Here is a 16,397-nt window from a genome sequence, read left to right as displayed (position 1 = left end):
GAGTAGACCTCAGTACCTGAGCAGTGGTGTTGTAACCCTTCTGTGCTGTCGTGGGCAGGTGTGTACCAAATGTGACCGTGAGATAGCCGTTCTGGGGCCTGCGTTCCAAGAGATACGGAGAGATCTGAAGAGGGCTTTGCCTCGATCCATTGAGGACCTTCAGAGGGAGCAGAGTAGGCTACAGGTAAGAGTGGTGGGTGATGGCTGGGTGTCCGAGGTGGGTGTTTATTAGATACACGGGTTACCACCAAAGGGAAAATGGCTGGAGTCACTTAGCACTTTAGTACAAGGGTGTTCTTTAGGTGCGTCAAAAATCAAACTTGCAAAAATAGTGAAAAGAAAACTGCCAATATTTACAAAAAGATATCTACCAGAAAACACCATAATTGCTCCATAATTACTCCAGTGTGAACTGCTGACAGCTCCAATCTCTCTCCCACACTGAGAGCAACAAGCTCTGTTTATTTGACACTAGGACATACCATCTTTAATTACCAACCAAGTTAACACACAAATTAGAAAATGGTGCAGCCCACAATGTAGTTACAATCATATTACAAAACAAACAGAAGTTTCAACCTTAACTACAATATACACACATTTACACATCCCCATTACTACAGAAGTGGAATATGCTGCCGTGTATGGTGGGGAAGGCACCATAAAGCCAACGTGTAATCCTCACCAGCAACTGTGTGGGCACACAGCATGCATGAATGAGCGTTGACACACCAGACACAGAACTTCCCTTGGCCAGTGGAGATGCCAGTGCTTCTAATTTCTTAAAAGTTTAAGGAAAATTGGCAGATTACCAGCATTCATCAGTAAGGACCCTCACCGTCTCAAATGTGGCCTTTCCTCATTTCTTCCTTCAGGGAGGAGGTACAGGAGCCTGAAGAGCAGCTTCTTCCCCTCCACCGTCAGATTTCTGAAGGGTCCATGAACACCTCTCACTATTCCTCTTCAGCTCTATTTATGTATTTTTGTAACTTATAATCATTTTGTGTCTTGTGCTGTACCATTGCCGGAAAAGAAGAAACTTCTGTCTGTGATCGTATTGATGTGGGAGTCCTCCTCCTTGAGGCAGCAGCGCCTGTAGATGCGGGGGAGGGCTGTGCTGTGTCCAATACTCTCTGCGGCCTCTTACGTTCCCCCGAGGTGGGAGTGCCAGTCCAGATCATGAGTGCATCAGTCAGGATACCTTCAAGAGGGCATCTGTAGAAGTTTCTTTAGAGTATTTCAATCAAAATCAGGTTTATTATCTCTGAACTATGTCGTGAAATTTGTGGTTTTGCAGCACACATACAGTGCAAGATGAATTATTATGTTTCAAAAACATATATCAATCCTGAGCAACACACACAATGTGCTGGAGGAGCTCAGCAGGTCAGGCAGCATCTGTGGAGGGGAATAACCAGTCAATGTTTTTGGGATGAGACTCCTCATCTAGACTGGAAAGGAAGGGGACAGGAGCCAGAATTTGAATGTGGTGTGGGGGGGGGGGGGGAGGAGGAGTACAAGCTGGCAGGTGATAGTGAGGGGGTAGGTGGGGGATGCAGTAAGAAGCTGCGAGGGGCTAGGTGGAAGAGGTAAAGGGCTGAAGAAGAAGGAATCCGATAGGAAAGAAGAGCATACCATAGGAGAAAGTGAAGATGGAGGGGAACCTGAGGGAGGTGATGGGCAGGTGCTGAGAGCAGAGGTGTAAGAGGAGAGCCAGAATGGGGAATGGTTCTTCAACTTTAACCCTACCTCAGCAACGGGGCACCACCAGGGACTTATCTCTGATTGCGTTTTACTGCCGTCCTGTATCATTAACATTTCTGTGTGTTGTCTGCACCCGTGAGCCTTCCCTGACTCTGCGTATGTTGCGATTGCCAGGAGCTGAAGCAGACTCTGGGGGCCTGGGGCAAGTGCCTGGATGAGCTGAGCAGCCAGAAGACCCTCCTTGGTAAACACCTTGTCCTGAGCTCAGCGATCGGCTTCCAGGAGCAGGTGACACAGCTGGAGAACCAGTGGGAACAGCTGAACCTGGAGGTGAGTTCCATGGGGTAGTGGAGGGGTGGGAGGAGGGTCTTGGAGCCCGGGGATAGGTGGCGTCATAGGTGGAGAGAGTTGTAATGAGAGCCTTTGACACATTGGCCTTCGTAACGCAAAGTATTGAGCACAGGAGTCGGGATGTTATGTTGAAGTTGTACAAGGTGTTGGTGGGCCCTAATTCGGAGTACTGAGTGCAGTTCTGGTCACCTACCTACAGGAAAGATAACAATAAGATTGAAAAAGTGCAGTGAAAAAATTACAAGGATGTTGCCAGGACTTGAGGACCTGAGTTATAGGGATAGGTTGAATAGGTTAGGACTGTGTTCCCTGGAGTGTAGGAGAATAGAAAGAGATTTGCTAGAGGTATACAAAATTATGAGGGTTACCGATGCAAGTAGGCTTTTTCCACTTCAGTTGGGCCAGATTAGAATTTAGAGGTCATGGGTTGAGTGTGAGAGGTAAACTGTTTAAGGGACCTAATGTGGAGTTTCTTCACTCAGAGGGTGGTGAGAGTGTGGAATGAGCTGCCAGTGGAAGTGGTGGATGCAGGTTTGATTTCAACATTTAAGAGAAATTTGGATAAGTACATGAATGAAAGGGTTACGGAGGGCTTTGTTCTGGGTGGAGGTCAATGGGACGGCAGCATAACATGAATAGTATGGAATAGATGGGCTGAAGGGCCTATTTCTGTGCTGTAATGCTCTGTGACTCCGTTGACAACAATCTGCTGGAGGAACTCGGAGTTATTGTTGACATTTTGGGTTGAAACCCTGTATCAGGACTGAGAGTGGAGATGAGAGATGGCCATGAGAGAGGGAGGGATTCGGAGGCAAATTTGGGGGTGAGGTCATGGGCAGACGCTGCTCGACCTGCTGAGTCCCTCGGATTTGTGTGTATCTTCAGATTCCAGTGTCTGCCGTCTGCAAACCCTCCCTGCACGTGTGTCGGAGAGAACTGCTCGCCAGTGTCCAGTGCACTGTGTCCCAGCAGTGGACAGCGGCGACCAGGACTGATGCTCCTTCCGACACCTTGCGGTAATGCCACTAACGGGCTGTGTCCTCAATCTCGCAGGACTTCGCACGTGGACAGGTTATTATCCGGGGGCTGGAGCAATGGAATCTGTTCAAAACCAGAAGTGAGGAGCTGGGAGCGTGGCTGAAGACGATGGTGGACAAGGCCACCCAGAGCACCGGAACGGGAATCGAGGAGACGATCGAGAAGCTGCAAAAGGTGAGGGATTTGCGATCGCTCATTGGTTCTGACCTCAGGGTACTGCCACATCTGGAGAGACTGGCAGTTATTGCCCATCCCTAAGAGAAGGTCAGGGTGAGCCGCCTCTTTCCACAGCTGCAGTCAAACAGTGTGGAAACAATCAGTCCATGCCAACCATGTTGCCCAGCGAGCTAGTCCCATCTTTCTGTGTTTGGCACATAGCGGAATGGCTTGTTTATTTATGCACTTACGGGATGTGGGCATCACCAGCTAAGCCAGCGTTTATTGCCCATCCCTAGTTGCTCTTGGGAAGGTGGTGATGAGCTGCCTTCTTGAACTGCTGCATTCTCTGAGGTGTAGGTACACCCACAGTCTTGTTAGGGAGGGAATTCCATGATTTTGACCCAGCAACATTAAAGGAACAGCGATATGTTTCCAAGTCAGGATGGTGAGTGACTTGGAGGGAGATTTCCTAGTGGTGGAGTTCCCAGATATCTGTTGTTCTCGTCCTTCTAGATGGTAATGGCCGTGGGTCTGGAAGGTGCTGCCTTAGGAGCTTTGGTGTGTTGTTGCAGTGCATCTTGTAGATGGTACACACTGCTGTAACTGTCCGTCAATGGTGGGGGGATTGGATGCTTGTGGAAGGGGGACCAATCAAGTGGGCTACCTCCTACTGGATGGTGTCGAGCTTCTTGAGTGTAACTGGGTTAAACAATGTTAATGCCGAAGCCTAATGAAATAGAAATTTTAATTAAAAAAGGAAATATTAAAAAATTTACTTCTTGTATGTATAATTTGATTCACAAACAGACAATTAAACAAGGAATTCATAAGTCAAGACAAAAATAGGAAACTGATTTGAATATTAAAATTGATGAAACAAGTTGGTCAAGACTATGCCTTGACGGTATGACAAATACAATAAATGTCCGACTTAGATTAGTACAATACAATTTTTTACATCAATTATATATTACACCACAAAAAAATAAATAGATTAAACCCAAATTTATTTGATCAATGTTTTCGATGTAATCAAGAAATTGGTACTTTTTTACACTCTACTTGGTCTTGTTTTAAAATTCAAACTTTTTGGATAAATTTAAGAGTTTTATTGGAACAAATTATTGGAATACAACTTCCACATAACCCAATATTATTTTTACTAGGTGATATTGAAGGGATAAAACCGAAACTTAAATTGAACAAATATCAGAAAAAAATTATAAAAATTGCATTGGCAGTAGCCAAAAAGGCTATTGCAGTTACTTGGAAATCAGATTCATACTTAACTATGGACCGTTGAAATAATGAAATTTTTAGCTGCATTCCAATTGAAAAAATTATTTATAATTTGAGAAATGAAGATGACATATTTCTGAAAATTTGGCACCCTTATTTACAAAAGATAGGATTAAATATATAGGCCCTCCGAAGATAAAGTTATTAGCCATCTGGGGAAATAAATAAATATATATATTAAAGCCATTTTGAATTCCATGGAGCATGTGGGGATCTTCCGATATCCAGGCATTCTTTCTTTTTTCTTCTTTTTTTCTCTTTTTCCCCCCCTTTTTTTTAAAGATAGGGATGTTAAGGGGGGAAGGGTTAAGAGGAGGGGGAGGGCTGATATTATACTCTATTATTCTATTCATTCTATGTAATTATCTTAAAAATTGAATAAAAATATATTTTTAAAAAGCTTTTTAAGTGTTGATGGAGCTGCACTCACCCAGGCGAGTGGCGAGTATTCCATTACATTCCTGACCTGAGCCTTGTAGATGGTGGAAAGACTCTGGGGAGTCGGGGGTTGAGTTACACACCACAGGACTCATAGCTTTAGACCTGCTCTTATAGCCATGGTGTTTATGTGGCTAGACCAGTTCAGTTTCCTGTCAATGGTTAGTGTAACACTTCACAGTATCAATGATTGGGGTTCAATTCCCTCCACAGTCTGTAAGAAGGTTTTTAATTTTTGTTTAATTTAGAGAAAGGTAAAATTCCCACAAAGCTTGGCAGAGCAGCGCAGAACACAACAAGCAACAAAACAATAACAACACAGCAAGCCTCCCTCCCCACACCCACTCGCATGCACAGACTTTGTACCGACAGTGGTGGGATTGAACCCCAGTTGCTGGTAGCGTTACGCTAAACACTGCTCTAATGTTCTGCCTGTATGTGGTGGACAAACAGCGGAAGTGATGCTGGAGCTGTGGGGGTTGTCATGGTTTACAATGGGACACTGACGGGATGCAGAGCTGGGTTGAGAACTGGTAGATGGAGTTCAACCCGGGAAGAGTGTTGAGTGATTCACTTTGGAAGGTCAAATTTGAAAGCAAGTTCTTAGAAGCATGGAGAAACAGGAGGATTTTGGGGTCCGCAGCTGTACATCCTTCAAAGATGCCATGAAAGTTGCTAAGGTGGTTAAGAAGGCGGTGGCCTTTATTAATCGAGGAATTGAGTTCAAGAACCATGGGGACTTCGATAGTCACATGGATGAAAGAAAAATGGAGGCCTGTGTGGGAGGGAAGGGTTAGATTGATCTTGGAGTAGGTTAAAATGTGGGCACAACATCCTGGGCCTATACTGTGCTGTAGGCCTGTGTTCTAATGCATTCCGGCCCAAACGCCCTCCCAGCAAATCCCACCCAAGGCAGAGTTTGCAGGGCCCACGAGCTGGACCTGCAGAGCCTGCACTGAAGCAAGCCACCTTCTATCTTGGGGAATTGCCTCCAGAGGAGGTGGCGGACAGAGACAGAGAATCAGAATCAGGTTTATTCTCACTGACATATGTTGTGAAATGCTGATGAAGGGTCTCCAGCCCAAAAGGTCGACTGTCTATACCCCTCTGTAGATGCTGCCTGGCCTGCTGAGTTCCTCCAGCACTTTGTGTGTGTTGTCATGAAATATGTTGTTTTGTGACAACAGTACAGCGCAAGGCATAAAAAATTACTAGAAATTACAATAGGAAATATACAACAATAAGAAGTCGTGCAAACAAGAGCAAATAAGAGGCAGTGTTCACGGACGGTTCAGAAATGTGATGGCAGAGAGGAAAACGGTGGGGGGGAGGGGTCTAGAAACTGTGGGGTTATATTCAGAGTGCAGCTCTCCTTGTGACGTGGTGAGGATCCCGTACTACTTCGCTAATGCGCTTGGCAATGTGAGAGATTACCTCCCTCGAGGTGGAGACGGGGATAAGGAGGTTTAAGCAGGCTATCAGGTAAACACCCCCTCACACAGTCAGCTGCGGGAGCCTAGAGAGACCAAGGACTGTAGATTCCTGAATCGGGGTGAGACCTTGCCGCTGGGCTGGTGGGTTGGGAACCGGGGGAGGCTGCAGGTAGAGGGGCCAGTGGCCGGAGAGAGAGGAGGAGAGGAGGGCCTGGTGGAGTGACCAACATGGAGGTTGGGTCTGGGTCTGGTGAAGAGGGCCTTTGTGAGTGGGGAATCAGGCAGTTTAACCACAGGATTTCAGTCCTACCCCCCTTCCCCACCATTCCCCTGGGGTGTGTGCTCCCTGCTGACATGATGTCCCCATATGTGTGTGACAGGACTGTGCGGCGGAGATTGCACGATGGCAGACGAGCAGACGGATGGTGCAGAGGCTGGGAGAGGGGCTGAAGGAGGTGTGTGATCCAGCCCGGGCCAGCGAGGTCGACAACAAACTGCAGAGCATCGCGGCTCGGTGGGAACACCTCAACCAGCTCATCGACTCCAGGTGAGGGGAACAACGAGGAGGTCGACAGGTGAACTGTGGGAGTGGTGGTGCTGAGGGAGGGTCATACTGTGGGAGGGCAGCAGAGGAGGTCCCCAGTGGAGGTCTCTTTTCGTAGGGGTCCTTCCCCAGTACATTGGGGAGCTGGGGTGGAAGGTGTTGCAGCGGGCAGTACCGTACAACAGGTTTTTGAGCAGGTTCCCTGACAGCCCACCTGTGGGCGGGAGGAGTCAGTGTGCCACGCTTACACAAAATGTGAGAGGTTGCAGCCACTCTTTGAGGTTCTCAGAGAGCTGCTGCCGAGGGTCTGACTGCACTTTAGTCCTGCGCTCCTCGTATACGGGCACCCAGAACGGAAGGGGTGAGTCGCGAGGAGGATCTCCTGGTGGGCTTGCTGCTGGGCCTGGCAAAGATGGCCGTTCACAAGTTGAAGCAGTGGAAAGTGGATGGAAGGTGCTGCCCAGGCTGACTGCCTGCCCCTTTTCCGAGGATGCATTCATGCCCGGCTGTCCTTGGAGAGGGAGCATGTGGTCGCAATGGGCACATTGGAGGCCTTCCAGGAGCGATGGCCTCCCCCTGGGGATTGATTATCTAATAGACGGTGGTAACCATATTTTAATTTGAGAGTGCTCGCTGTGTTGTAAATACTGAATGTTTGTACCTTGTGTATTTGTGATGTAAATAAACTTTTATAGTTTTGTTGAAAAAAGGGACATTAGTGAGGGAGGGTCACACTGGGAGGGGTGGAACTGAGGGAGAGGTGATGCTGTGGGAGAGGTGGTACTGAGGGAGGGTCACACAGTGGGTGTGGTACTTTGGGAAGAGGTGGTACTGAGGGAGGGTCACACAGTGGGTGTGGTACTTTGGGAAGAGGTGGTACTGAGGGAGGGTCACATTGTGAGAGGGACTGTGCTTTGGGAGAGGTGGTACTGAGGGAGGGTCACACAGTGGGTGTGGTACTTTGGGAAGAGGTGGAACTGAGGGAGGTTCACACTGTCGATGGTACTGACTTACCCTCTTACACGGTGAGTGACGTATAACTTCTTGCGCCTGTTAGCTTTGTGTGTGAGCTGCAGATCTAACTGAGGGATCGGACTGGGCTGAAAGCTGCCATCTGTCCTCTCCTCGGTCTGGTGAACAGACCAGGGCTGTCTGAGAGGGAAGCCTCACACAAAGCCTGGTGGACTGTGGGGCGTGTTTACTCAGCAGCCTGTAATCCTCTATTGTGGGATAAGCCTGTCGAGGCAGCTTTACACAGCTGACATCTGTTGCACTTGCCAGCGGCCTCACTGATGCATTGCTGCGAGGTGGGAGTGTTCCTGAGGGGTGTCTCCCACCCTTTGCCCTGAGGCAACAGCTGAGGGAGTGTTACCTCAACATCTGGCAGAAGCAAATCTACCCACAGTCGGTGCTGGGACACTAATCCTTTTACTCACACGCAGTCCCTGTTATATACTCAATCCATATTATATGCACAGCCTGTGTTACACACGCGCAAATTCCTGTTACACACGTAGAGGCAGCCTGCCCTGGGATTGGAAGTCTGTCCTTGTGAGTGGCTGGGAGGGTGGGTGCAAGGGAGGAAAGGGGTTTGTTTGGCTGTTGTTTTGATATCAGAATCAGAATCAGGTTTAATATCACTGACATATCTGGTGAAATTTGTTGTTATGCAGCAGCAGTGTAGTGTAATACATATTAACAACTGTAAACTATAGTAAATATATATAGTATAAAGTTAAATTAAATAAGTAGTGCAAAAAGAGAAAAAGAAGTTCATGGGTTGAATGTCCATTCATAAATTGGATGGCAGAGTGGAAGAACCTATTCCTGAATCATTGAGGCTCCTGTACCACTTCCCTCATGGTAGCAATGAGAAGAGGTTATGTCCTGACAGGGATCCTTAATGATGGATGGCGCCTTTTTGAGGTGTCGCTCCTTGAAGATGTCCTGGATGCTGGGAAGGCTGGTACCCATGATGGAGCTGACTGAGTTTACAACTTTTAACAGCTTATTTCGATCATGTGCAGTGCCCCCACCACCCCCATACCATACGGTGATGTGGCCAGTTAGAATGCTCTCCACAGAACATCTGTAGAAATTTACAAGTGTCTTTTGGGACGTATTAAATCTCTTCAAACTCCCAATGAAATATAGCCGATGTCGGGATAAAACGAGCACGGCGGATAGAGGGAAACAGAGGGATATTACTTACTTGGAATTCCAGAAGGCATTTGATAAGGTGCCACGTAAAAGACTTATCCGTACAATAAGGATGCATAGAGTTGAGGATGATGTGTTAGATAGATAGATAGATACTTTATTCATCCCCATGGGGAAATTCAACTCTTTTTTTTCCCAATGTCCCATACACTTGTTGTAGCAAAACTAATAACATACAATACTTAACTTAGCATGGATAGGGAATTGATTAACTAATAGAAAGCAGAGAGTTGGGATACATGAGTGTTTCTCCAGTTGGCAATCAGTGGTGAGTGGTGTGCTGCAGGGGTCGGTGCTGGGCCCACAACAGTTCACGATATACATTAACGATTTGGAAGAATGGACCGAGTGTAGTGTATCTAAGTTTGCTGATGATACTAAGTTGAGTGGAAAAGTAAATTGTGCAGAAGATACGGAGAGTCTGCAGAGAGGTATAGGTAGATTAAGTGAATGGGCAAGGGTCTGGCAGATGGCATACCGTGTTGGTAAATACAAGGTCATCCACTTTGGAAGAAAAAATGGAAGAGCAGATTATTATTTAAATGGTAAAACATTACAGCATGCTGCTGTGCAGAGGGACTTGGGAGTGCTTGTGCATGAATCACAAAAGGTTGGTTTGCAGGTGCAGCAGGCTATCAGGAAGGCAGATGGGATGTTGGCCTTCATTGCTAAAGGGATTGAATTCAAGAGCAGGGAGGTTATGCTGCAGCTGTACAGGGGGCTGGTGAGGCTGCATCTGAAGTACTGTGTGCAGTTCTGGTCTCCTTACTTGAGGAAGGGTATACTGGCTTTGGAGTCAGTGCAGAGGAGGTTCAGCAGGCTGATTCCAGAGATGAGGGGTTAGACTATGAGGAGAGATTGAGTCCCGTAGGACTGTACTCGCCGGAATTCAGAAGAATGAGAGGAGATCTTATAGAAACTTATAAAATTATGAAAGGGAGAGATAAGATAGAGGCAGGAAAGTTATTTCCACTGATTGGTGAGACTAGAACCAGGGGACATATCCTCAAGATTCAGAGGAGTGGATTTAGGACGGATATGAGGAGGAACTGCGTTTCCCAGGGAGTGGTGAATCTGGGGAATTCTCTGCCCAATGAAGCAGTGAGGCAACCCCAATAGATATATTTAAGACAAGGTTGGATAGATTTTTGAATAGTAGGGGATTTAAGGGTTATGGGGAAGAAGAGTCCATGGCCAGATCAGCCATGATTTTATTGAATGGCAGAGCAGACCCAGCGGATCAGGTAGCCTACTCCTGCTCCTATTTCTTGTGTTATTATGTTCTTCTTTGTAATTGCATTGATAAGTTGGGCCCCGGATAGATCCTCAGTGATGTTGACACCCAGAAGTTTGAAATTGTTCACTCTCTCCACTTCCGATCCTTCTGAGAGGACTGGTGTATGTTTCCTGGTCTTAACCTTTCTGAAGCCCACAATCAGTTCTTTGGTATTACTGATGTTGAGTGCAAGGTTGTTGCTGTGACATCACTCAACCAGCTGGTCCATCTCTCTCCTGTATGCCTCCCCATCACCACCTGAAAATCTGCCAACAATAGTTGTGTTGTTGGCAAATTTATAGATTTGTTGCTGCTGTTATTATTGTTGTTTGCGTCATTCTGATGAACATTGTGGGCATGTGGGCTGCCCCCAGTGCATCTTTGGGTCTCTTAGTTGTTAATGCATATGACACATTTCACTGTATGTTTCCGATGTACATATGATAAATAAATGGATCTGATCTGATCCCAACCTCCTCCTCGATCCTCCCACCCCTCTCCCAGTCGTGACCTAGAGTGTCCACTCAAAATGTCGGCAGTTTTTCTGTGCAATCTGCTGAGGTGGGCTGGTTCCTCCTGGAGTGAGGGGACTCCTGACAGAGGTGTATAACATCATCAGAGGCAGAGATAGGGTAGACAGTCAGATACCTTTTCCCCATGGGAAGAATGTCAAAGACAAGAGGAATGTAAGCTGCAAGGAAGGAGGTTTAAAGGGATTTGAGGGATAGATTTACAAGGATTAAATGTTTAGAAATAAGTTTACAGAGAAAATTTACAAGGATCTCGTCAGGACTTGAGGTCCTGAGTTTTAGGAAAAGGTTGAACCAGGTTAGGACTTTATTCCCTGGATTGTAGGAGAATGAGGGAAGATTTAATAGAGGTATACAAAATTATGAGGAGTATAGATAGGATGAATGCAAGCAAGCTTTTTCCATTGATGTTAGGTGAGACCAGAACTAGACATCATAGGTTAAAGGACTGACAAACGACTAATGTGCAAAAGAAACTGGTGCAATCAAATACAGTCATTATATATTTAAGAGGCATTTAGACCATAAGACATAGGAGCAGAAGTAGACCATTTGGCCCACTGGGTCTGCTGCACCATCTCATCACGTCTGATTTATTATCCCCCTCAACCCCATTCTCCTGCCTTCTGTCCGTAACTTTTGATGCCCTGACTAATCAAGAACCTTTGAACCTCCACTGTAAATATAGCCAGTGACTTGCCCTCCGCAGCATTCTGTGGCAATGAATTCCACGGATTCACCACCCTCTGACTAAGCAAATTCCTCCTCGTCACTGTTCTAAATGGACGTCCCTCTATTCTGAGGTTGTGCCTTCTGGTCCTAGATTCACCCACTACAGGAAACGTCTCCACATCCACTCTATCAAGGCCTTTCAATTTCCGATAGGTTTCATAGAAAATATAGAAGAGTATAGCACAGGTATAGGCCATTCGGCCCACAGTGTTGTGCCGAGCCAGCAAAAAAGCAAATCAAAAACACCCAAGCACTAATCCCTCCTATCCACACCATGTCCATATTCCTCTATCCTCCTTACATCCATATGCCTATCCAAACATCTCGTAAAAGTTGCTGACTTACCACCATACCAGCCAATGCATTCCAGGCATCCACAACTCTCTGAGTAAAAAAACTTACCCCTCACATCCCCCTTGAACCTAACCCCTCTCACCTTCAATGCATGACCTCTGGTATTAGACATTGCAACCCTGGGAAACAGATACTCTCTGTCCACTCTTTCTATGCCTCTCATAATCTTGTAAACCTCTATCAGATCTCCCCTCAGGCTCTGATGCTCCAGAGAAAACAATCCAAGTTTATCCAGCTAAATCCTCTGCTCGGCAGCACTGGTAAGGACCTTGCCCTGAACAGTGTACTCTAGCCTTGCACTTTCCCTACCGAGGTCAAATTTATCTGGGTTAAACTTCAACTGCTATATCTCTGATCATATTTGCAATTGATCAATATTGCTCTGTATTCTTGGCCATTCTTCTGCTCTGTCCACAACTCCACCGATCTTGGCAACATCTGCAAACTTACTAGCCTACATTTTCATCCAGGTCATTTATATACATCACAAAAGCAGAGGTCCCAGCACAGATCCCTGCGGAACTCCACTAACTACAGACTTCCAGCTCAAACAAGTCCCTTCAATCACTACTCTGTCTTCTGTGTGCAAGCCAGTTCTGAATCCAAACAGCCAATTCACTGGAGATCCCATGCATCTTAAACTGCTAGATTAGCCTTCCATGAGGGACTTTGTCAAACACCTTACTAAAATCCTTGTACACAATATCCACTGCCTACCCTCATCAACCTTTCTCTTCACCTTGTCAAAAAACTCAAACAAGTTGTTAAGACATGAGCTGCCATGTTGGCTCTTCCTAATTAAGTAATGGTTTTCCAGATGCTCATATATCCTATCACTAAGAATTTTCTCCAGCAATTTCCCTATAACTGACATGAGACTTACCGGTTTACAGTTCTCAGGATTTTCCCTTGTTGATATGGTGCAACTCAAACTACCTGCGTCTCAATATCACCAAGACCAAGGAGATGGTGGTGGACTTTAGGAGATCTAGGCCTCATATGGAGCCAGTGATCATTAATGGAGAATGTGTGGAGCAGGTTAAGACCTACAAGTATCTGGGAGTACAGTTAGACGAGAAGCTAGACTGGACTGCCAACACAGATGCCTTGTGCAGGAAGGCACAGAGTCGACTGTACTTCCTAAGAAGGTTGGCGTCATTCAATGTCTGTAGTGAGATGCTGAAGATGTTCTATAGGTCAGTTGTGGAGAGCGCGGGCTCTGTCGTGGGCAAAGTACTGGAGAGTTTAACATCGGTAGCTGAGCGAAGGGCGCTGAGTAGGCTACGGTCAATTATGGATAACTCTGAATATCCTCTACATAGCACCATCCAGAGACAGAGAAGCAGTTTCAGCGACAGGTTACTATCGATGCAATGCTCCTCAGACAGGATGAAGAGGTCAATACTCCCCAATGCCATTAGGCTTTACAATTCAACCGCCAGGACTTAAGAACTTTTTAAAAGCTATTATTAATGCTTTTTGAGATAGTGATTTAGATGCATATCATATTTTTTACTGAGTTAAGTATTGTATGTAATTAGTTTTGCTACAACAAGTGTATGGGACATTGGAAAAAAGTTGAATTTCCCCATGGGGATGAATAAAGTATCTATCTATCTATCTATTCTTAAACAGAGATACAATAGAGAATCACTTGCTAGTCCTCCAGAACCTTGTCTGTGCCTAGAGAGGACACAAAGATACTCCTCTGGTCAAGGGCTCAGCAATATCATCTTTTGCCTCTTTGAATAACCTGGGGTAAATCCTATTAGGCCCTGGGGACCTATCTACCTTAATATTCATTGGGAGGCCCAGCACTTCCTCCTCATCAACCTCTAAACGCCCTAATGTATTTATACACTCAGCACCGATCTTTTGGTCTCCCATGTCCTTTACCTTGGTAAATATTGAAGTAAAGTACTCATTAAGTACCTCACTCACATTCTCTGCATCCAAGCAAATGTTCCCCACTTTATCCTTGAATGGTCCCACTCTCTCTCAAGTTATTCTTTTACTCTTGATGTATGTACAGAATCCCTAGGGATTCTCTTTAATCCTACTTGTCAAGGACTTTTCATAGCCCTTCCTGGCTTTCCTAATTCCCTTCTTGAGTTCCTTTCTGGCTTCTTTATACTCCTCACGTGCTCCGTTTGATCCTCAATTCCGAAGCTTTACATACTTTTCCTTTTTCTTCTTAACTAAATACACCACCTCTCTGGGCATACTGTAAGCATGAGAAAATCTGCAGATCCAAGCAACACACATAAAATCCTGGAGGAACTCAGCAGGCCAGGCAACTTCTATGGAAAAGAGTACAGTCATCAACTCAGCCCAAAACGTCAACTGTACTCTTTTCCATAGATGCTGCCTGACCTGCTGAGTTCCTCCAGCATTTTGTGAGTGTTACCTCTCTGGCCGTCCAAGGCTCCTTTATCTTTCCATCCCTGTCCTTCCTTCTAACAGGAACATACCTTTCCTGTATTCTGCGCAATTGATCTTTAAACACCCTCCACGTGTCTGATGCGGACTTGCCAGAAAAAAGGTGTTCCCAATTAAGTCTTCTTAGTTTCTGCCTAATGCCCTCATAATTTGCTCAACTGGAATTTAAAACTGTCCCACAAGAACCATACCTATCCTTGCCTATAGCTAGCCTGAAAGTTAAAGAGTTGCAGTCACTGTCCACCCACTGAATGGTCAGTCACCTGACCAGGCTCAGTACCCAACACCAGGTCCAGTGTGGCCCCTCCTCTCAATGGACCATCCACATATTGATTTAACAAACCTTCCTGGACACACTTAAAAAATCCTGCCCCATCTGAACTCCTTGAGCTGAGAAAGTCCCAGTTTGTATTAAGGGAGTTGAAATCCCCCATGACAACAACCCTATTATTTTTACTCATTTCCTTAATCTGATTACATATCTGTTCCTCACTGTCCCAGAGGCTATTGGGGGGGGGGGTCTGTAGATTGTGGTTGCACCCTTCCTATTCCTGAGTTCCACGCAAGCAGACTCAGTGTCTGACCCCTCCGTTATGTCTCCCCAAGTGCGGCTGTGATATTGTCCTAGATTAGTAGTTCAACTCTACCCCCCCCCCACCCCCCTTACCTCTTCCTCTACCTTTTCTAAAACTTTGAAAACTGGATACAATTAATCACACTTTCCTGCCCCTCTCTCAACCAAGTTTCAGTAACGGCTACAACTTTGCAGTTCCATGTACTGATCCATGCTCTAAGTTCATCACCCTTACGCATAATACTCCTAGCATTAAAATAGACACACTTCAAACTATCCGACCCATCATACCCGTTATTTCAATTTTGCCTTTCAATACTTTCCTTCCAGTGCAATTCTTCCCTTACTGACCTGGGGTTTTCGGTTCCCAGTCCCCTGCAAAACCGGTTTAAACTCTCCCGAGTAGCATCTGCAAACTTCACGGCCAGGATATCGGTTCCCCTCGAATTCAAGTGCAACCCGTCCCTCTTGTACGGTCACCCCTTCCCCAGAAAAGGTTCCAGTGATCCAAGAACTTGAAACCCTGTCCTCTGCACCATCTCTGCAGCTAGTCCTTCATACGTGCGATCTTTCCATTCCTACCTGCACTAGATCCCCCTCATTCCTCTTAACTCCAGCACGTTACAGGCCCAAAGACAACCAACGCAACCCAGACTTCCACCCTTTAATTCCTGAATCATTCTCGTGAACCTCCTCTAGACCCTCTTCAATGCCAGCACACCCTTTCTTAGATAATGGGTCCAAAACTGCTCACGATACTCCAAGTGTGGTCTGACCAATGTCTTATAAAGCCTCAGCACAACATCCTTGTTTGTTTTTCTACTCCTCTCGAAATAAATGCTAACATTGCATTTGCCTTCCTTACCACTGATTCAACCTGTAAGTTAACCTTTGGGGAATCCTGCACATGGACTCCGAAGTCCCTTGGCACCTCTGAGTTTTGAATTTTCACCGCCTTTAGAAAATAATCTAGGCATTTATTCCTCCCATCAAAGTACATAACCATGCACTTCCCTACACTATATTCCATCTGCCCATCTTTGCCCACTCTCCAAATCTGTCTGTCTTTTTCCAGCCTCACTGCTTCCTCAACACTACCTACCCTTCCACCTGTCCTTGTATTGTATGTAAACCTGGCCACAATGCCATCAATTTTGTCATCCAAATTATAGTCAAATAACGCAAAAGTAGCAGTCCCAACATAGACCCCTGTGGAACACTACTAGTCACCGGCAGCCAACCAGAAAATGTCCCCTCTATTCTCACTCTTTGCCTGCTGCCAGTCAGCAAATCTTCTATCCATGCT

At 45.9% G+C, this 16,397-nt stretch overlaps 1 protein-coding gene across 4 annotated transcripts in view; it reads left to right on the top strand.

Annotated features, from left to right (window-relative positions):
• Window positions 1-16,397, top strand: part of LOC140724815 (nesprin-2-like) — a 288,546-nt gene that overhangs the window by 226,306 nt on the left and 45,843 nt on the right. For all 4 annotated transcript variants that reach the window (XM_073039455.1, XM_073039456.1, XM_073039454.1 and 1 more), the window contains 4 exons: window positions 59-184; window positions 1,879-2,034; window positions 3,109-3,267; window positions 6,803-6,969. In XM_073039455.1, coding sequence (XP_072895556.1) covers window positions 59-184; window positions 1,879-2,034; window positions 3,109-3,267; window positions 6,803-6,969 — 608 coding nt within the window. The remainder of the gene's footprint in view (window positions 1-58; window positions 185-1,878; window positions 2,035-3,108; window positions 3,268-6,802; window positions 6,970-16,397) is intronic.

The sequence above is a fragment of the Hemitrygon akajei genome, chromosome 3 (assembly GCF_048418815.1).
Source record: "Hemitrygon akajei chromosome 3, sHemAka1.3, whole genome shotgun sequence".
Taxonomy (NCBI): Eukaryota; Metazoa; Chordata; class Chondrichthyes; order Myliobatiformes; family Dasyatidae; genus Hemitrygon; species Hemitrygon akajei.
Note: the sequence above shows the minus strand (reverse complement) of the source record. Positions and strands in the feature narration are given on the sequence as shown.